The following is a 20,511-nucleotide window of genomic DNA, read 5'->3' as shown; positions in this document are numbered from 1 at the left end:
ATGTCTCACTACCTACTTTCACGCTTTTTGGAGACGCAGAGGTGCTGGAAGTTTGCTCCGCAGGAGATGTTCTACGTACCAGTAAATCTACCCACACGTGGGTGACGTATTTGAACACCTTCAAATACCACCGAAGTGAGTTGGGATCTAATCCTTTAAGTTGGGCTCAGAAGACCAGCGCTCTACCGTCTGAGCTACTCTTTTGCCCGGCTGAGAAAGTGAAGCAACAGCACAATAAGGCAAAGCAGCTCGTCCATATTGGGTCAGAACCTATTAAGAAAAGGAAAGTAAAATAGTTACAATAGTTAAAGCATGTTTATACATAAGCGTGCTTGTCTCACCCATTCCTTCAGGCAGAGGGAATAAATCAACACTCAGCCCTGATAATGAACTCGCAAACGGGCTATCTCGCAGAAAAATGCAAATCCTGTGATGAAACTTATGATCTTTGTTAACTTAGAACAGGAAAGTTCTGATTTGTTGTCTGCTACCCCCATGTCCTTCATGTACCGTACGTATGCTTGATTGTTTACAGTTGTGTACTTGGTACTAGAAAATTAACGAATTTTGGCTGAAAATTATTTATCAGAACGAGAAAATTGTACCAACAACAAGAACGTTAGCTTATCTATGCTACGAAACGTTATTTCTCTCTCTGCAGGTTCTTCTCTGCTGTCAAGCCACCGCATGTCTCCTTTGAGTCCAGCGAGGGATGGTTCTACAAGTGGAAAATCTGCTGTACCCATCGACTACTCGCGTTATGTCAAGAGATTTGGAAGTGCCCTTGAATGTAACAGTACCTATTGCAAGGACCTCAACTACAGGTAAGGATCTAGCAAACGATTTTACACTAGAGCTGATAAATTACACTACAGAACAAATCAGTCATTCACTCCCATAAGTAGGATGTGGAACGTAAAAATATATCTGGCAGATAGTTTACAAGTAGGTTTTTTTTTTAATGTATAGAAAATTTTTTCCTACGTACTTTTACCAATTCTATCTTTAAGACTAGAAAAGACTTGCCCATCGTGAAAAAGACTTCTGATATAGGTTAGTGGTGAAGGAGATTTCTGTTTATTAGGACAACCCAAGCACAACGCTAACTGAAGAGGGAAGAGATTGAAGCGGGGAATAGACTCACTAGGCCTCACGAATCCAACACCCTCGGGGTCACACGAGAACAAGAGTCGACCAAGAGAAATTGGACAGTAAAGGCAAAAGACAGTTGAACCAATACCAGACTCAGTTCGGGCTTCGTGTTCGTCTCATACTTCGTCCAAGGTGTGAGCCCTTGATGGATGAGTTAATTGCTGTTGTTTATGGAGAACTATTCTATGACATTTGTACCAACGCTGATAGTAGGGTAGTGCGCGTCCTCTAGGCTGTTCTATCCCGTGTGAGGTCGGTAGTTTTCTGAAGCCGGGAAAATCCATAGTCCGTCATATCCTTCATGTCAGCATGTAAAAGATCCTCGAGACCATAATATATGTCCTGCTAACTCCTGACATAATAATGTCTTCCTCTGGCTCTTATGACGTGGAACATCTTAATAACAACACTTGAAATTGTACCATCTATTAAGGATTTAGGAATCATTTTCGATAGCAAATTAACTTTTAATACCCATATTGAAAAAGTAATGAGATCAGCTAACAAGATGCTTGGTTTTATCCAAATTATTTACTTAACCAAAAGTAATTGTTAAGTTGTATGTAAGTTTAGTACAAAGCAAATTAGAATATTCATCAGTAATCTGGGACCCCCTTTATAAGGAACAAATTCATCATGTTGAGATTGTACAAAACATTTCTAAAATATTTGTATTATAAAACTTTTAATTTATTTTGTCCAGTTGACATTTCAACCCAGTGTTTACAAAATTTGTTCAATTTTTACCTCTTTGGAAAGCAGAAGGACATTAATTTAATTACAAATATTGAGGAAAATTTTAAATGAAAAAATTGACTGTTAAGAATTACATCCCTTTTCATGTACCACTTGTAAAATCAGGACAGCAAATACTATTTCACATCCCGAGATCTAGAAGTGTTTATTATTCTAACTCACCGTTAATTAAAATATTATTGGTTTATAATACAATTGGTGCTCAAGTTGATTTATTCGCTGGCACTACCTGTTCACATGGTGAACTGCTGTGCAATACTCACCATCATGCCATCAGACTGTTGACAGTCTAAGACTAAAACGCTATGCAACCTATGAGGAGACTCATGGTTTCTCCACTTACGGGAGCAACAGATGAATAAACATCATCTCTGTCGACACACACCAGTAGGCTAGATAATCAACTCGACTATCCAGTTCGAGACAAATGAAGACCAATCTGAAGAAGTTGACCTTGGAAACAAAACGCAGTACCTTACTAAAAAGACAAATACAAGTTTGAGTCCATAAGCTTCACTGGACTCATGATCAATGCTCAAGGATCCATTCCCCAGCTACTCACGGATTTCTTGAAAAGATTTGGACGAAGTACTGACCTTCTCAACTCAATTGTGAGTGCCACATTAAAGGGGTCGATAGCCGTTTTCAGAAACCTCACCTAAAGACCTTAACAACCACCTTGAAGCTACACTGTTTTCATTTAACTTAAAAAAGAAAATGGTAAAACTTATGTGAAATAATATCTATTGGTTATGGCACTCTTTGTTGTTGAGGCAGCCTGCAAATGTTGTACGAAGTTATTATATATATATATATATATATATACAGAGTACAACACCAATTTCTTTGCATTTAGAGCAGGAATCTCCAGTTATAATTTTGATTATCTAGCATTAGAACAATCATTAAATTCACCTAATCCATCATAATGCCATGAATACCTTGTCCACTAACTGGCATAGAACAAATTATTACTCCATGACTCAATTGAAGGAATGACAAGTTCCTTAAACAAAGTGGATATTGATGTATTTAATTGCTTATTGCTTAGTTTGAGAAATAACTTACACAGCCACCATGCATGAGTGATTTAAATTTTCCTATGATATATTCTGTATAATTTTTGTAAGTTTTCTCTTATGTTTTATTGATTCATTCTTTTCTTTTTCCTAGTAATTTAAAAGGTAGAAAAATGGTATTACCATAAAAAAAGTATTACTAAATATTAAAATATATTTATTTAAAAAGAACAGGGCACTGAGAAGCATTACAACACTGTTTATATCAATGGTTTATTTTTTCAGAGAACACTTCCATTGTCTTGACTGTAACTCTCGAGTTTTTGTAAAGAAGGAAGAGATGATTCGACACTTCAAGTGGCACAAGAAGCGTGATGAGTCTCTTCAACATGGGTTCATGAGGTACTCACCAATGGATGACTGCTCGGATCGCTACCAAGGTTGCAGTCATAATCGCAAGCAGACACACTATCATTGTATCAAGGTTAGTGAAAAATGTTCAAGAACACAAAAATTGCACAAGTAAATGTTCATCTGCAAAGCATGGATATCGGTAGCCTAAATATTTCATTAGAATTTGGTATTAATGTCAGCAGCAATTTTTCTGCTCTTCTGCTGTGAGTAGGTTCTTCTAATAAGCAGAGAAAGAGAACAACGAAGGCTTGTCTTAACGTCAGCTATTACCATAATCTCTTCTAAATAAATAAATAAGTCATGAAAAGAGACTGACTACACAACTGGAGGTTACGAACATCCGTGAAATATTCTGGCATTAAACCCACTATTCTTGAAGAAGGGCATACGTCTGCAATGAAGGCTAATACATATAACTGACTTGAAAATGATGTAGTCCTTCTATTACAGTTTAAAAATGGTATTCAGTTTAAAGTGTTATTTAGTAATAATTTTTACCGTGTAGCCAATCCTAGTTCAAGGAAGCAGATGTTTTTAAAACTTTTAATGCTCTCTCTGACTCATAGTGAAAATTGTAAAATACATATAACTGACTTAAAAATGATGTAGCTGTTTGTATTAAAGTTTAAAAATTGTATTCAGTTTATGGTGTTAATTAGTGATACCATTTTTGCCACGTAGCCCAGTTCGAGGAAGCAGATTATTTAAAACTTCTAATGCTCTCTCTCTCTCTCTCATGCGTACTGAAAATTGTTGAATATTTCAGATTATTATTAGGGTAGAGACACCCTATTAAATTCAAGATTGTTGCTACAATGAGAACAGTTTAGATATTCTTGTTTAAATTACATTTTCATTATATTTTCTTTTACTGATGGAACCCTGTATGATTTGTTTCATACATTACAGGAAGGCTGTGATAAGGTGTACATCAGCACCTCAGATGTGCAGATGCATGCCAATTACCATAGAAAAGACTCGGCAATTATTCAGGAAGGTTTCCAGAGGTTTCGTGCTACGGAGGAGTGTGGTGCTACATACTGCTCCTTTTATGGCCAGAGAACCACTCACTTCCACTGCCGTCGTGATAATTGCAAATACACTTTTAAGAACAAAGCAGATATGGGTATGTTTCAAACAAATAAACTAGGAGTTATTTTTGTTCCTGGCATTGTGGTTGCTATAATGATATCTTATATTTTGTCTTCCAGAAAAACATAAAACATACCACATCAAGGACGAACAGTTAAGCCGTGATGGATTCAAGAAATTCATGAAACATGAAAATTGTCCATTTGAAAGCTGCCGGTTTTCTCGCGTGTGCAATCATATTCATTGCATTCGTGCAGGATGTAATTATGTTTTACATTCTAGTGGACAGTTGTTCAGCCATAAACGTAAACATGAAAGGCAAGATTCTGAAATGGCATATCGGAAATTCAAGTTGGCTCAGAGTATGATGAAGACCTTCAGTGAAGGCCAGTCACCCTCTCAACTCAGTCCAGACATGCTACAGGCTTTCAATGATCAGGTAACTTATAAAATTATATGATACACTGATGACTCACAAAAATTATATTGAAATATTTGCTGTGGTTTTTTCAGTCATCTGTACATTTTCCTATACAGTTGGTAATCATATCCCAAGTTAATGATATCGGTACCTTACACTCAACAAGGTTTCTCTGTTCTCATTTGCACTGTTTAAAAGAAGCTCAACACTCAAGAGCTAAAGAAAGGAGAAAGGTACTAAAACTAGCACAATAGTAGAAGAGCAGATTTGTATGAAATATGATGCTGAAAATAGCAGTATTGCAAGTGAATTGAAGTAACAATTTCTTGCTCAATTTTGTTTTTTCCACTCCTAATGTTAAGCGCTTTTTAATGCTTCTTTTCTTACAAAATTCTCTTCCAAAGCTGTTCTTGACTCAGTTGTATGCAATTTTACTTATAGATATAGGGAATTGTTACTTGGGAGATCAGTTAATTCTTAACATATAATTATCTAGTTTAATATATCAATCTCAGTAACACAGTCAGTTTGTTGTACTTCTGTCCTATGAGAGGAAGTCTGATCCCAGTTGAGGTCATTGACATTTGAGGGTGTTCAATTGTGACAACTCCTTGTCGTTTAATGAAACCTCCTGACAAGTCAAATTCCAACACTCCAGTGCCTCACAAAATATGTAGTTCCAATTGAAGGGACATTAAAATAACATTGATATTATCTACTGGTAGTTTAATACATTATTTTTGTAGAAAGGAGATATAATAATTCAGTGGCTTAGGTACTAGAAATGTCTCTTTTACTTTGTTCCATGTTGACATCCTATCATATTATACTTATCAGGAAAATTTTCAAAAGAAGTTACTTTTGTTCACATGAAAAGAAAAGTAAAGATAGAGGCTCTACAGTTTAGTCCATTGTTGTTATTTAAATCATTAATAAGAGTAAATATGGCATTATTCTGTGTTTAAATGGGACTGAGAGAGCTTCATCTTATTTTACATTAGATCTTGTGATCATAATTCGCTAGGTTTATGTTGAAACTGAACCACAGGAGCATGACTTTGAAAATCATTGACTGGAATTCAAAGCATAGACAGCATTGTGAGAACTTTGGGATAATGTCACTGAACTGTGATGTCCCTTACATACACCCCAATTTATATACAGCATATATATAACAGCTCTACATTGCTGAAGATTTGCTAAATTTGAGAGCAATTGTTACCGGTACCGTATGTTGTTTTACTCTATATACATTTCCAGGCTCTAGAACTTTGGTAAGATAATCTGTTTAGAAAGTACTTTGGCCATAGATCTACAGAATACCAAGGCAGCCATGGTCTATCCATTATTATTGCAATAATTTTCAAAGAAGAACTTGAACACAATGCTGAATCTGCATCAATGGGGAAAGATGGACAAAGAGACTCAGTACCGGATACCATACTTAATGTAACTATACTACTGTAGCTTCCGTGGCCTATTAGGTGTGATCTGTCATTGGTGGGAAGGTTAGAGCTTTAAGGAAGTTATGAACATCTTACCACTGTTTTAACTTGTTTGTGAACAAGTTGAATATGTGTTGAAATAATGTTTCAAAATATTGCTTTATTTTGCCAGTGTTTAAAAAAGTACTGTATTCCATGGTTAGTTAAAACAATTCAACATCTTCAAAAGATAATAAAATAGAATCCATCTCTGCTTCTGTGTTCTGGGAATTTTTCTATGTTTAGTTATTGGTATTAGGGCAGGAACAGATGAACAACTCTGTGCTGCCATATAATATATAGGTGATCCTTGTATGTTCCTCAGTTTACTTACCTGTTCCATAAAAACTTGAAAAAATTCTGTGGAACAATTACTTAGTGTTAGTAGTAAGGTAAGTTGAATGGAAATAGACCAAATTCATACGTGCACTGTTGATTTCTTACTTCTATGAACTGAATATCATTGTTTTCTTGTACTTTTTTCAGGAGAACATGCATGTCCAGCACACAATGATACATGCATTACAACTCTTTAGAGTCACAACAGAAAATGATGTGATCACACTTAAGTGTACAGTACCGTAGCTTGGGTTTTTAACATATAAGAATTAGTTACAAGTTCACATTTCCTTTAGGCTGTTTTAATTACTCTGTTACTGCTTGTTTTCTCCCCCATAGCAACCTATGAACAACACAACAAAGGCATATTGTTCACAATTTTGACTGATATCCTCACCGCAGTATATATATATATATGCAGTATATTATTAGTGAGAATAAGATGTGAGTGATCAAAGTAATATTCAGCTGCCCTTCAAGTACCAGTGCTCACAAGTGATTAAAGAGAACAGTCATGTAATATGGGCCAAGAAAACAACACTAGCCACCTGCTGTAGATAAACTCATGGTCAAGAGAATCTCATTTAGTATGCTGTGACTCAGGTGACCAGTACAGAATAGGCCTATCCCACTTCCATTAATAAATATGAAATGAAAATGAACATTTTTGACAGTATACATATAACAAACTCACACTCCAAGTTAATTTGCAGCCTTCTTCTTCTTCTACTACCGCTTTTCCCACACCTGTAGGGCCACAGGTGCAAACCATGTAGCACAAGTCGATTTGCCCTGTTTTACGGCTGGATGCCCTAGCCGATGCCAACCCTAGATGGAGAGATGTATTCTGTGGTGGTTTTTAGTATGGTGTGCTGTCTGAGTATGAAGAGGAGAATGTTGGGACAAACACAAACCCCCAGTCTTCGAGTCAGAAGAATTCATCAGCCGCGATTAAAATCCCTGTCCTGGCCAGGAATCAAACCAGGGACCCTCTGAACCGAAGGCTTGAACGCTGACCAATCAGCCAAGGAGTCGGGCAAGTTTATTTGCAGCAGTATAACCTCAAAAAAGAAAATCCAAGACTTAACACTTGAGTTAAAGCAGTAAAGTAAACTCGTGTTCCCAACCCTAAGCAGTGCAGCTCTTCTCAGCACACTCCTAGTAGAGGTGAGCTGTATGTACCATTCTAACCACACATCAGCCCTCCTGCCATTCTTAAATCTCTGGCATTACCAGGAATACCCGGGCCTCTGAGGATAGCAGCTAATAGTGCTAACCATTACGCTACAGAAGTGGACAGTTAAAGCAGTGATTACATCTTTTGGGTCTAACAACTTACCATCCAGTGTGAACTGCTGTCTGGTAATATGTGGTTCAGAAGATCACTGTACTGTAAGTATTTCTGTTAGTATGTTAATGCACCAGAATATGTTCTATTCTAGTGTTTTTGAGTTTTGTAGACTCTCATATCACTACTGGTGCCACTAAAGGAAATTACATATAGATCTTCCAGCATTCAGGTTGGTTACTATGTTGTATGTGGATGAATATGACCCTTCCAATGCCATGCATCATCTGCACATTTGCTGGTTATCTGAAACCATATTACAAGCAATCAAACACTGAGGAGAGCAACTGAGATACGGTCAGTGACCAGCATCTAGATTATATCTAGCATAACAAAGGGGTAAATTTTGTAGCCATTTGTAATCTGGGCTGGTATCAGTAAAGTAGAAGGAGTTGTCACGTAAGCTTTAAAGCTCCCAACATTTACTAAATATTATCTATCTTTTTCTTTCTTTTTTCCCTTTTCTTTCATTATTTCCTTTTTTCTTTTCTTACTGCGTGTAGAAGTAACTGTTGTAGGACACATGCAGTTACGTGCAATACAAGTGATGTATGAATATGGCTTGAATTTTACTCATTTATTGTGTTTAGACCTTAGTGAAAGAAATTTTATTTATTTTCAGATTGGCCAACATTCAGACTCATCTCTTGGATCAGTTCAAACATCTGTGATACAGCATGGTCCAAGCTCTGTAAATTTACTTGAAGGAAACCAAACTCAGAACAATGGAGAGACACTGAATGATAAAGGACATTCTTCACCTGTTCTTAACATTGCTCCCTCACCTTTTCCTACCAAATATGGACATCTAGTTTCAGGTGAGTTGTCGTTCAGCAGAGGAAATTTAATATGTCATTTGAACCTGTATGGCTAAAGATATACTGATGCATAATAATTAGATCTTGTCAAGCTCTGATGCCAAGGAAACTAACCTACTTGATTTAGTAGAAATAGGGAATAACTTATATGCCAATATTCCTTATTTTAACCCTGACAGTAACACGTCTATAAATATCACTTTACTTACACCACACATCTCGAAGATGTGCCACTCAAAGCCCATTATTTAAAGTTACGTTAAAGTTACCAGACGGAATGAACAAGAAACAGTGGTGGTGGAGGGGATAACTCTCCCCTCCCTTTGAGCACTAGATGGCGTTCATTTGCACGACACGACAGAAAGTCGTATGGTGTAATTGTCAGGGTTAAGAATATACAGGTACATTGAGTAACTTGGGTGTATCTTGATGGCACCTTCACTTGAAAATTCCATTATTATACAGATTGCTATTAGTTAACAGAGTGGACTGTTTATCATTTATGATAATAAAAATAGGTAGGGATGTGCTGCCTAACTGGACTGTGAGCACTTGAAAACATATACAACATTACTGGAAGTATGCCGACAATGGATATTTATAGATTCTCCACAGACAGATTTGGAGCTCTTAGAAGTAGAAAAAAAAATAAAAGTAAATTTTCATGTCGCAGACTTCACAGGAATTATTCAAAACAAATGTAAAAGATATCTCTTGTGGTAATGGGCAATCATAAATTGAGGTTGTTGCTTTCCTCTGCAAGCCAAAAGTCTGGTTTTATTTCAATATATGCTAAATCCAAAATAACATATTATAGAAAATATTTCTTATCTTTACATAATGAAATGTGAGAAAGAACAGCATGATTTTAGCTCAGGAAAGAGTAGTAATGATTTTATATTTCCAGCAAGGATATTCACTGACAGGTAGGTAGCCTAAATGGTCATCATCATCGTCATCAATGTTCCATTCCAGTCACCCGGGTGTGGTTAACAAGCCTCCTCCACTCCTTTCTGTCCTTCACTTTTCCTGCTCCATAACTTCCGCCACATCCAATCCAGCTTCTCTAATGTCCTTCCAAATCTGATTCATCCACCTTCTTCTCAGTCTTCCAACTGGTCTCTTTCCCTTAACTTCTCTTTACTATTCTCTTCTTGCTACCCGTTCCTTTCCCATTCTTTTTACATGTCCGAACCATCTCAATCTTGCTTTCTGTATCTTCTGTACTAACAGTTCTATGTTTAGCTCTTCTCTGATTTTAATATTTTGAATTCTATCTCTTATTGTCTTTTTAACTGATGTTCTTAAAAATTTCATTTCTTGTTGTGCTTGTTGTTTAAAGAGGCCTAACATCTAAGGTCATCGGCCCAGTTTCATTTCTACTGCTTGGATCTTACTATCTTGTCTCTTATTAGTTACCAGCGTTTCTAGTCTGTATGTTACAATTGGTATGAAATGCTGTTTATATAATGTTAATTTCATTCTCTTGGGCTTGTCATCCCATAAAAGCTCTCCGACTTGATGATAACATGTTGTACCTTTACTTAAAGTGTTATTAATTTCAGTGTTGATTTCATTACTTCCATTAATAATGCTACCCAGATATGTAAGATGTTCTACATTCTCTAACCGTTTTCCGTCTATGTTCACTTAGCTTCTCTTTTTCTCTTTTCCACTGTGCACGACTACAGTTTTCTTTTTACTAATTACCATTCCAAACTCCTTCAGATTTTCATTTCAAATGTCCAGTCTCCTTTGTACTTCCTTTTCTCCCTTTCCCCAAATCACCACATCATCTGCAAATACCAAAACATTCACTTCATCACTACTGATACTCTGTTTACGTTTTATGATTTCATCCATCAATATAATAAACAATAATGGTGACAGTGCACCTCCTTGCTTGAGACCTTTTTTAGAATAAAATGTTTCAGAGTCACCACTCCCCACTTGTACACTGGTTTTACTCTCATGATACAATATTTTTATCTTAATTATTAATTAATGGTATCAAATTGAAATTCTTGCACACAGTAGCTGAGGCCATATGATGATGATGATGATGATGATGATGATGATGATGATGATGATGATGATGATGATTATTATTATTATTATTATTATTATTATTATTATTATTATTATTATTATTATTATCATTATTATTAAAATAATGATAATGATGTGTCATTCAGTTGAATATGTATCTTGTATGAGGCAGAACTGTAATATTTTCTTTACCTTCTTTCCACAGGTGATGGAGGAAGTGGACCATCTTTCATGGGTGTTCCTTCCCGTGAATCAACCAATATAACTGCTATGGATCTGAGTAATGAGTTACCTCCAAATCCAGCACCATGGACCTCAGAAGACTTTTGGCAGAAGTATCTTTTACGATTTGGACAGTCAGAGAAATGCATCGGAGGTGGCCAGTGTGAACTGATATTCAAAGAGCACTTCCACTGCAGAGCAGAAGGCTGTGAAATGACTTTCAGGTAGATTATAACATTCATCTTTTTGTTTATAATTGATATACAAAGATATACAGATTAAAAATTTATTAATTCCTTAGGTCCATGGATGGAGTCCGTGAACATGCACGCAACCATGAGCAGCAGGAGCAAGTGAGTGACGCTTTCTACATCACTGTGGAGGGTAACCAAGAAGGACGATGCCAGTGTGATGAAGATTGTCCTTACCAATCTAAAGAAAGGCACTATCACTGTACATGGGTTAGTTTGATCTTCTTAATTCAGTTTTTGGTTAGAAAGTATGGTATCTCCTCTGTATTATTTTGGAAAATGTGCACATCAAAAGAATTCAAGGATTCTCCTAAGCAAGTCAGTTAGAAGCAGCTGGTTTCAAATTGTGGATGTTTCTATGGAGCAATGTGGTATGGAAGTACTTTGAGCACTTCAGCATCCTTTTCTTGCCTAAAGAAAACAGTATGAAAATAAGCATGACAAACTGTTCAAAAATTTGAGGATGAGTTGAAAACTCACTCATGAAATTCTCTTACTTCTATCCTGAATTTTGTTCTAAGATATTTGTATATTACACTGAATTATGTAGTTCAAAGCCATTATGTTGAATGAACAGTCTTGTTACACAGGGTTATTCAGCTAAGATATACACATTAAATAACTCATGAACTGTTAAAGAGATTGACATTTGCAGATAATATTCTGAGAATAATAGAGATATGATGTGAAATTTGACTTCATCATGGGCAAAGGGGACTTTACCAATATGAAAATAGGGAGTTGAGTGACTAAAATTATGCTGTTTTCCCTCTCTTGTAGCTTATTCCATTTTGGTAATATCTACATGGGTTGATTTTTTAATAGTGGCAACAATGCTGTAACAATGCCGTGAAATGTGGCCAGGCAATGTAATGTATACCTGAGGTAGCTTAGATACCCTCCCTCAGTGTAAATGAAGTCGCCCTCCACACGCTATGCACATGTGCAGCGACAACAACACAAACGCAGTTTTGAACATGTGCTCGTGGAGTACAGCTGTAATGATTTCGAAACAAGGTCAGAGGAGCTGGTTGAAAGTTGAATGCACTAGAGGTCGCAATACAAGGCAGTGTTACAAAGGACTGCAAGAGGCTTGCGGTGAAAGTGCATTACCTTACTGTACTGTAGCATGGTGGGTAAAGGCCTTCAAAAGACGGATGACAAAATGTGACAGACATGCCTTGGCCTGGTCATCCTGCAGTAAGTGATGACAATGTGCAGAAAGTGAACACGTTAGTGCTGGTGGACCAGAACACCACAATTCATGAATTGACCAATGATACAGGGCTGGCGCCTTTAACTGTGCTGCAAATCCTGAAGAAGCAGCCGGAAATGCAGAAAATCACCTCCAAATGGGTTCCACATGATTTGATCGATCATCAAAAATGGCTGTGATATGATGCAGCTCGTACGCACTTGGAGCACCATGAAAGCAAAGGTGAGGCCTTCTTATAGCGGATAATCACTATTGATGAGACCTGGGCCAGAGCATATGAACCGTAGCTGAAACGTCAATCAAACGAGTGGCGTCATCATGCATCACCGCGAAAAGTAACGGTTCAGCCGACTGAAACCAATGTGAAGACCATGTTGATCATTGCCTATGACTGGGATGCTGTTATCATAAAGCATACCATTCCCCGAGGATGCACTGTTAATGCAGAGTATTATTGTGCATTTTTGCAAACGAACCTGATACCAGCTCTAAGAAGAAAATAAGGACATTTCCTGAATAACCCACCCATCATTCTGCATGACAACGCAAGGCTGCATGAAGCAGGAACAGTGGCTGAGTTGTTCAGGCACTGGGGCTGGGAAGTGCTTTTCCACCCCTGCTTATTCTCCAGACCTCAGCCCCTGCGACTACAATCTCATCCCTAAAATGAAGGCACCACTTCGAGGGGTCCGCTTCCGCAGAGTGGATGACATTTTCCAGGCCACCAACTGCTTCATCCGTGACCTCCAGAGATCAGGCGCTCTCAAGGGCATCCAACAGCTTCCACATCGCTGGGAATGAGTGCTATACAACGGTGGTGATTACTTTGAAGGCCTGTAAAACACCTAATATTGTAAGTATGCTATGTATCTAAACAAAAAGCAGTTGCCACTATTAAAAAATCAACCCATGTATTTAAATAACTCAAAAGAAAATATTTAGAAAATTTTTTGAAAAATGTAATATTTTCCTTTCAGGATAATTGTCGTGAAATTATTCTTCCTTCGGACAAACCATTCCGCCGTCTGGACCACTACAAGATGCATGAATATTCCCGGAAACTCAGTCTAACTAAGGATCCTCTCACAATGACCCACTTAGCCACATCCATCGATGGCATGTTCCGTAGGAAACGAGGCCGACCTCCCAAAAACAGGGTCATTGAGGTAAGCTACTATGTTAAAAAAACAAAACAGAAGTCTTTTTTTTTTCAATTCAGATGCATAAAGTCTGATAATTCTCTTCTTTGCATATGAACAAATTCAAATGATCCAGAGTTGCTGCCCCTAAAGAAAATATAGTAAAACCTCAATAAGATGCTCAGTAAGATGTAAGTACACTTGTGAGGAGGGAGTGTCGTGGTTGATGAATATCGCGTATTTAACAGGACTGCATATTAAGTGGGAAGAAACTAGGATATATAATTACATACTGTAATTTGTATGTTTTTCACTGCAAAGGAGACTATATACTGACTTATCATTTTATTGAAATATGGTTGTTAAATAAAAAGCAGTATACCATATTGTAGGTAAAGTATTACATCCTCCTGACTGGAGTGATTGAATAATGATTTTTTTAATAATGTTCTTAATGTAGACTATGGAATTCATAATGAAATAGAGAGCTCTTTCTGGTTAAGATTAGTGTTTTCATCATGCTTTCACAAAATTTCTAATTTATCTGATTAGGAAAACACTTTCCTTTTAATGCTCATAATCGTAGACAGGCTTCAGTACACTGAACATGACAGAAAGGCAGTCTTAGAACTGTCCAGGTAAACCAGTAAAGGATGTGATGAAAAGGTTCCTTCTCTCACTTCCTTGTCCATGATTTCTACATTGATGTGTAACAACTTGTTTTGAGAAAATCCAAAATTGGCCTCTCCTCGCCTCTATAGTGTTAGTCCATCTGTGTACTCCGTACACACAGCAGACCTCCCGAGGCAGGCTGATAGCGAGGTCTGAAATGACAACACACTCTACTCTACTCTAGGTCTGTAGGTACATTTGTGACAAGGGAGTTTCTTCTGAACTTTGCTAAAAATTAACTGAAGAATATTTCCTCTAAAACAAGTGTCATGAACAGGAGCAAAGCATGTTTTTACAGAGTATTTTATAATGGCTTCCTATTGGAAATGTCTAGGGATCAGGTAGAAATCATGTGTTACCCAGGATAGTTTATTAAATGAGAATGTCTTTTTGAGGTTCTACAAAAACTTTAAAGATGGCAAAAGAAGAAAATTGCTTTACATTTAATATGTAGCTAGATGAAAATAACCACCAAATCTGTAAAATCATGTTCCTCATGTGTTCCTGTTCTATAATATAGTTAGAACATAATATTTTCCTTATGTCTTTATGCCACACTTCCTTAATTTTTCTTTTAGTATAATGAGTTTAGCACAATGTAGACCCAAATATTAACTGCCAGAAAATATTTTAATATTCCAGTGTTTTGTAGCTTCATCGTAACATTGGACTAATTAGTTACTAGAGATGGGTCGATACCAGTTTTTGTTGATATTCGATACCAATGTATGTTTTTGTCTCGATACTCTGATAATTTCGTTCTTGAAATGAAATAGTAAAATACAAAATTCTAATTACAACATTATTGATTAAATAGGCATTTTTAGGTTAACACTTCAATATCTGTATACTTATAAATTAAATTAAAGTATATTGTGGTATGCAGTTCTATTTAGTACTTAGTTATGCACCTTTCCACAAACCAAATGTCAAGAAGTATTTGACACTATTAAAAAAATTCAAATGAATGATAAAACAGTAACATAATAGACTTAAATGTTGTGCTAAAAATACAAGCATTCTCACCCTGTCGGGGTCAAGCCTGCTTCTTTTTCTGTCACTTATGAGTCCTGGAGAGCTAAGCAGTATCTCAGAAAATTTGGTTGCTGGTAGCGTACCTAAATATTTCACAGTTTTGGAAACTTTCTATTTGTTTTTCTATAATCATAAATACTTGAAGGGGTAGGGGTGGGGGGATTACATTTCTTCTTTCAGGTATGTGGTGATATTATCTTCAGAAGTGTTAATTGATAATGAATTTGTTGTGTCATTTTCTTGCATAATGCTGCCATACAAACACCGCATAGCAGGCAATTTTGCTGGCTCCAAAGAGTGGGTCATATGAAATAATATTTTTAAAACTATTTTTTACTATACTATTTTTAGTGCGCATTAAAGTGCAACCTATTAATCCACCAAATATTAAAATGGAGTTACAAGATTACTCCTCCTCTTGATTAGCAAGTTGCAGCAGCTTGTCTGTAGCAGCAGTGAGAGCACTCAAACTACAAAAATGTTGTCCTTTTAAGTGGGGGTCTAACAGTGTTGTGATGGAACATATTTCATTCTCTTCAGTGTCTTTGTACTGCATATTCATTGTACCCTGCAAAGATTGTCTTAATTTAAGAAGCCTTGATCCACTGTGTGATGGCTTCTGAAGATGAGATATGACACTGTTTGCAATAGGGGTTGTCTCGGACTGTCACCGTAGAAGAATTTGATTTTTCCTGGTTGATCAGAAATGTTAAATGTATTGATCAAGAAGTCAATATGTTCCCATGCAAGACTGTAAGATTTACTGGAAGGGTGAGCTCAGCAGAATCGAGTACAATTGCACTCTTCTGTTCTTGAAGTCTTTTTAGCATACGAAGAGTTGAATTCCATCGTGCTGGTTCATCTTGAATCAGGCAATGTTGTTGTAGAGAAAGTTGTTTCTGTGCAGTTTTGAGATTCTTTATGGATTTTGAGAAATGTTTGAAATTTCCTACTCATTTTCTACAAAACGCAAAGAGATTCTCAGTGTTCTTTCAGCTGAAAAGTCCCTCTTTCATAACAAGTTGTAATGTATGAGCTACATATGGCAGATGGAAAAATTGTCCCAAAAACATGGCACTCACTACATTACGACCATTGTCATGAATCATAGCCACTATTTTATCCATTAAACCCCAAGTTTCTAGTGTCTTCTTTGAAAAATGGAGGTGTGCTGCATGTACAATTTTAAGCACATAACAGCTTTCCTCCCATTCTTAAATCTCAGGCCTCCGAGGATGGCAGCTAACATTGCATACCACTATGTTACATAAGTGGACAAAGTGAATGGTAATATGTAGTCATTGTCGGTTGCTGTTGATGTACATAAATCCATCATAACAACTATGCTATCTGCATTTTGGAGCTCAGCTTTTATTCTTGTTTCTATTTCTTGTTACAGTTTTGGCATAATGTCATTTGATATGTGTTTACGAGTAGGCACATTGTATCTAGTTCCAAGGTACTGAATGAACTGTTTAAATCCTTCATTTCCTACAATGATAAATGGCTGTTTGCCTTTAAATATCATGCAAGCTATTTTCCTCATAATTATCTTCATTTGATTATCTCTTGGTTTAAATTTGGATTTACTGACAGAAAAGATGAGAGAGTAGGGTGGCTATATTTTATTTCTATGATGATGTTGATGCTGATGATAATGGGGACAATGACTTGGAAATGGAATAAATGGGCACAGGCTCTTCTGCTGCCATTTCTTCACTTTTTACACTTTCACTGTTTCAATTTTTTTTGTTGGGATGTTCATGTTCAGTAAAAACAATTTTATGAACTGAGATGACATCCTTCTTCAGGTCGCTAGTGTTGTGAGATTCTCCTCTTCATGAGAAACACGCTTCACAAATGTGGCAAATGGCACAGTTATTACTGACAGGATCCAACTGGAAATAATTCCACACTTCACTCTTATTTCTCAAAAGTGATAGATTACAAAATGTAATAGCTTCTGGCACTTCAGAATAACAACTGACTTCAAATTTTAAAATAATTTAAAGTCAAAATCAGGTATCATGCTAAAGGTATTGACAATAACACAAGAAGTTGCTTCCTTGAGTTTAAATAGACCACAGAATTTCTTTACTAGGTTATTTTGTAGGTGGAGTGTGGTTTTTCCATAGCCATTCAAATTGAAAGTAAATAAAGCTACATATTAGTGCAATGTCACATTAAAAAAATATCTTCCTCAAGCTACAATTCAGCATATTTTTATTGCCCTGGTACAGTACAAGATTTTAAAAGAAATTTGTACTTTAGAAATACTGGCACAAGAACATCTGCAGAAATTCAGAGGAAGGTCCCTTTTGTTACAGAATCAGTAGAGCTATAAATGAGCCCAATTTCTTGCTATACCTGCTAATTGCTATTTTGAAACTTATGAGCTGAGACATGTGCTCCTTGTGACCACTTTAAAATCTGCTAGTTCTGGCAAGTTGACAATATTAATTAAAAATTGTAGTATTCTATTAACATAACAGTGAAAAAGTATCAAGGTCATCTGTAGTATTAGTAGTATGGTTTGATGGTATCTCTTGAGTATCAAGGTTAATGAGGTAGCCTATTGAAAGTATCGAGAAACCATCTCTATTATTTGCTGAATCCTTTTATTACTATTATTATTGTCTTTAAAACAAATTGAGTTTTCAGATATCATAGTGGGACATGCAACTTCCTTTCACAAATAATCATAATATGAGAGAAAATAAACTGCTACATAGTTCTGTCGTGCTCCCTACTCTTTTTATTATTATTATTATTATTATTATTATTATTATTATTATTATTATTATTATTATTATTATTATTTCTGTCCTTTTCCCCCATCTAGTTGCAAATAGAGTTATTTATTTCAATCACAGTGCTTGCTGACTGACTACTAAAGGGCATAACAGTCTACTGGTATTATGAAAAATGTATGTATGTATGTATGTATGTAACATGCATAAGAATCACATTGCTTCACTGCATCTGCCATTTCAAAGTCGTTCATGTGGAACCAAGTAAATTTATTTGTCAAACATTTATAGTCAGCAACAGTGACTTGACTTGCAAAATGTCTATAAACATTTCTTCATAGCGAATTTACTTTAAATTTGAACACTCATTCAAATGTAAATCATGTGTGAACAACCGAATTTCAGACAAAGATCAAAGGTCCGCACATTTCTATAAATGTTCCAAGCCATTATTGAGTGGACAGAAGACTTTTATTTATGGTTGGCAGTAGCCTACTTCATTACTGACAAATGCAAATGTTAGGCCTAACTATCCTTAAAAGTCCTTCTGCTATGCCAAAGTTTCACAATCTGGCAGGTGCGAAAAGAGTTTCAAGTTTTATTCTTCACCTTTGTAAACATTTTTTACTCTACTCAGTAGGCCTACAGTGTAACCCGAATTCATTCTACTGTAATGATTTATGCTACGATTCACTTTATACATACCTGCTGTGTAGTAGTATTTTACCAACAGTCTGAGTACATTGCAGAACATGTAGATGACATTTGACTACTTCACAAAAACCAGTTCTATTGATCAGGTTATAGCAGCTCCCGTATGTTTCCTCACCCTCAAGCCATATCTGTTGCCTGTTGGACCTTGAAGTTTCTACATGAGGGGTCATAGCAGTTGATGAGGATTGTTGGGTTATAAAGTATGTTTGCTGTATTATTTCACATATAAATTTATGGACAAGTGAAGGCAATGAATGCTCAAGTCTAATCTTTGTTTGTTCATTATTATTATTCCTTATTTGTACTGTATTATAAATTATTTCCAAAATTGAATAACATTGCTTCAAAGCATTTGTAATCAAAAGAGCAGCATTCAAACATAAAGCATCCTTTCTACTTGTTAATAAAGCAAAGCAATCTCCATACAGGCCATGAAGACCCTTGGAGGAGCAGAAGGTGAAGGCTTCCACTATCCATAACCACAGTTCTAAGTTGGATAGAGTGGTTAGCTCCAAGGCCGTCCACTTTCCCCCCCCAGAAATGAACTTGGTGCTCATCTTTGGTGTAGGCTGAGTGAACCATAGGACCATGTGCCTCCAGAAGTGAAAATCTTGTTTCTTGAATTTTTGACTTTATGATGGGGACTCAAACCCACATCTATCCAAGTGAACCAAGCACACTTTTATAACTTTGGGTAGGCAGCCCCTCTTCTGCCTGACGGGGTTGGCCCTATTCATCTGAATGACCATACCAGCATCTGCATATACAATGCCTTTTGTGGATTAAACTGGCCAAAAAGGTTCTGATTCAAAATCCTAAAAACATTTAAATATACTCTATCAAGTAGGTTTTTGAAATATCAATAACATCTGATAATATATGATGAGATATGGTGAGGCAGTGAAAATAAACTGGTTATTAGAATGTCATAATTCAGTTCTGAAGTTGATTAATCCTTGAAGGATTCCTATCTGTTGTTATTAGTACAAGTAATATCCATGTTGCTTTTATTAGGAGGACATGAAATTAAGTGCTTTATTTATAATTGTTTTGTAACTGACTGCAAGGAACTAGTACATATTCTTCTGTAGGTTATAGACATCAGTTTTATTGTTGTATTGTATTAATGAGGTTAAATATTAAAACTTTTTGTGAAGTGTTTACATATACTAGAAGTAAATTTTTGTTTTCCATTCCCTTTCAGGTTTGGAATGACTATGTAAGTTATGTTTCATATTACATTTTTAACTTCAGTGGTGATGGTGGCATTACTGTTCATCTTTTAAATTACTTAATCCTTTGCATGTTTATTTTTTGGTAACAGTCAACAGCCGCTACTAACTTAACTTAAAATGTTGCAAGTGTTTCTATGTGGAAAAAGAAAGAAGAAGAAGAAAACAGAAGAAGAGGAATTTCATGGAATGAAACTACAACTCAGCCCAATTATTTAATTATATTGAAATACGTCATACTGCTACACAGTCTTTTCGAGGCTCATTTGTACTTCTGGATGCATGGCTATGAAACACTGCATATGAAGTCTTATTCTTGAAAGTGGGAAATTAATTTAACTTCATTGAACTTGAAATATCATCTCTGAAATTAATTTCACAGTGATCA

At 36.1% G+C, this 20,511-nt stretch overlaps 1 protein-coding gene across 1 annotated transcript in view; it reads left to right on the top strand.

The window, feature by feature from the left end:
* The window catches only part of LOC136863035 (zinc finger protein castor homolog 1), a 610,435-nt gene that overhangs the window by 538,696 nt on the left and 51,228 nt on the right, over positions 1 to 20,511 (top strand). Inside the window, exons 8-16 of the mRNA XM_067139355.2 lie at positions 662 to 824; positions 3,213 to 3,411; positions 4,251 to 4,467; positions 4,553 to 4,872; positions 8,648 to 8,843; positions 11,098 to 11,338; positions 11,416 to 11,575; positions 13,559 to 13,747; positions 20,096 to 20,110. Coding sequence (XP_066995456.2) covers positions 662 to 824; positions 3,213 to 3,411; positions 4,251 to 4,467; positions 4,553 to 4,872; positions 8,648 to 8,843; positions 11,098 to 11,338; positions 11,416 to 11,575; positions 13,559 to 13,747; positions 20,096 to 20,110 — 1,700 coding nt within the window. The remainder of the gene's footprint in view (positions 1 to 661; positions 825 to 3,212; positions 3,412 to 4,250; positions 4,468 to 4,552; positions 4,873 to 8,647; positions 8,844 to 11,097; positions 11,339 to 11,415; positions 11,576 to 13,558; positions 13,748 to 20,095; positions 20,111 to 20,511) is intronic.

The sequence above is a fragment of the Anabrus simplex genome, chromosome 2, assembly GCF_040414725.1.
Source record: "Anabrus simplex isolate iqAnaSimp1 chromosome 2, ASM4041472v1, whole genome shotgun sequence".
In the NCBI taxonomy this organism is placed as follows: Eukaryota; Metazoa; Arthropoda; class Insecta; order Orthoptera; family Tettigoniidae; genus Anabrus; species Anabrus simplex.
Note: the sequence above shows the minus strand (reverse complement) of the source record. Positions and strands in the feature narration are given on the sequence as shown.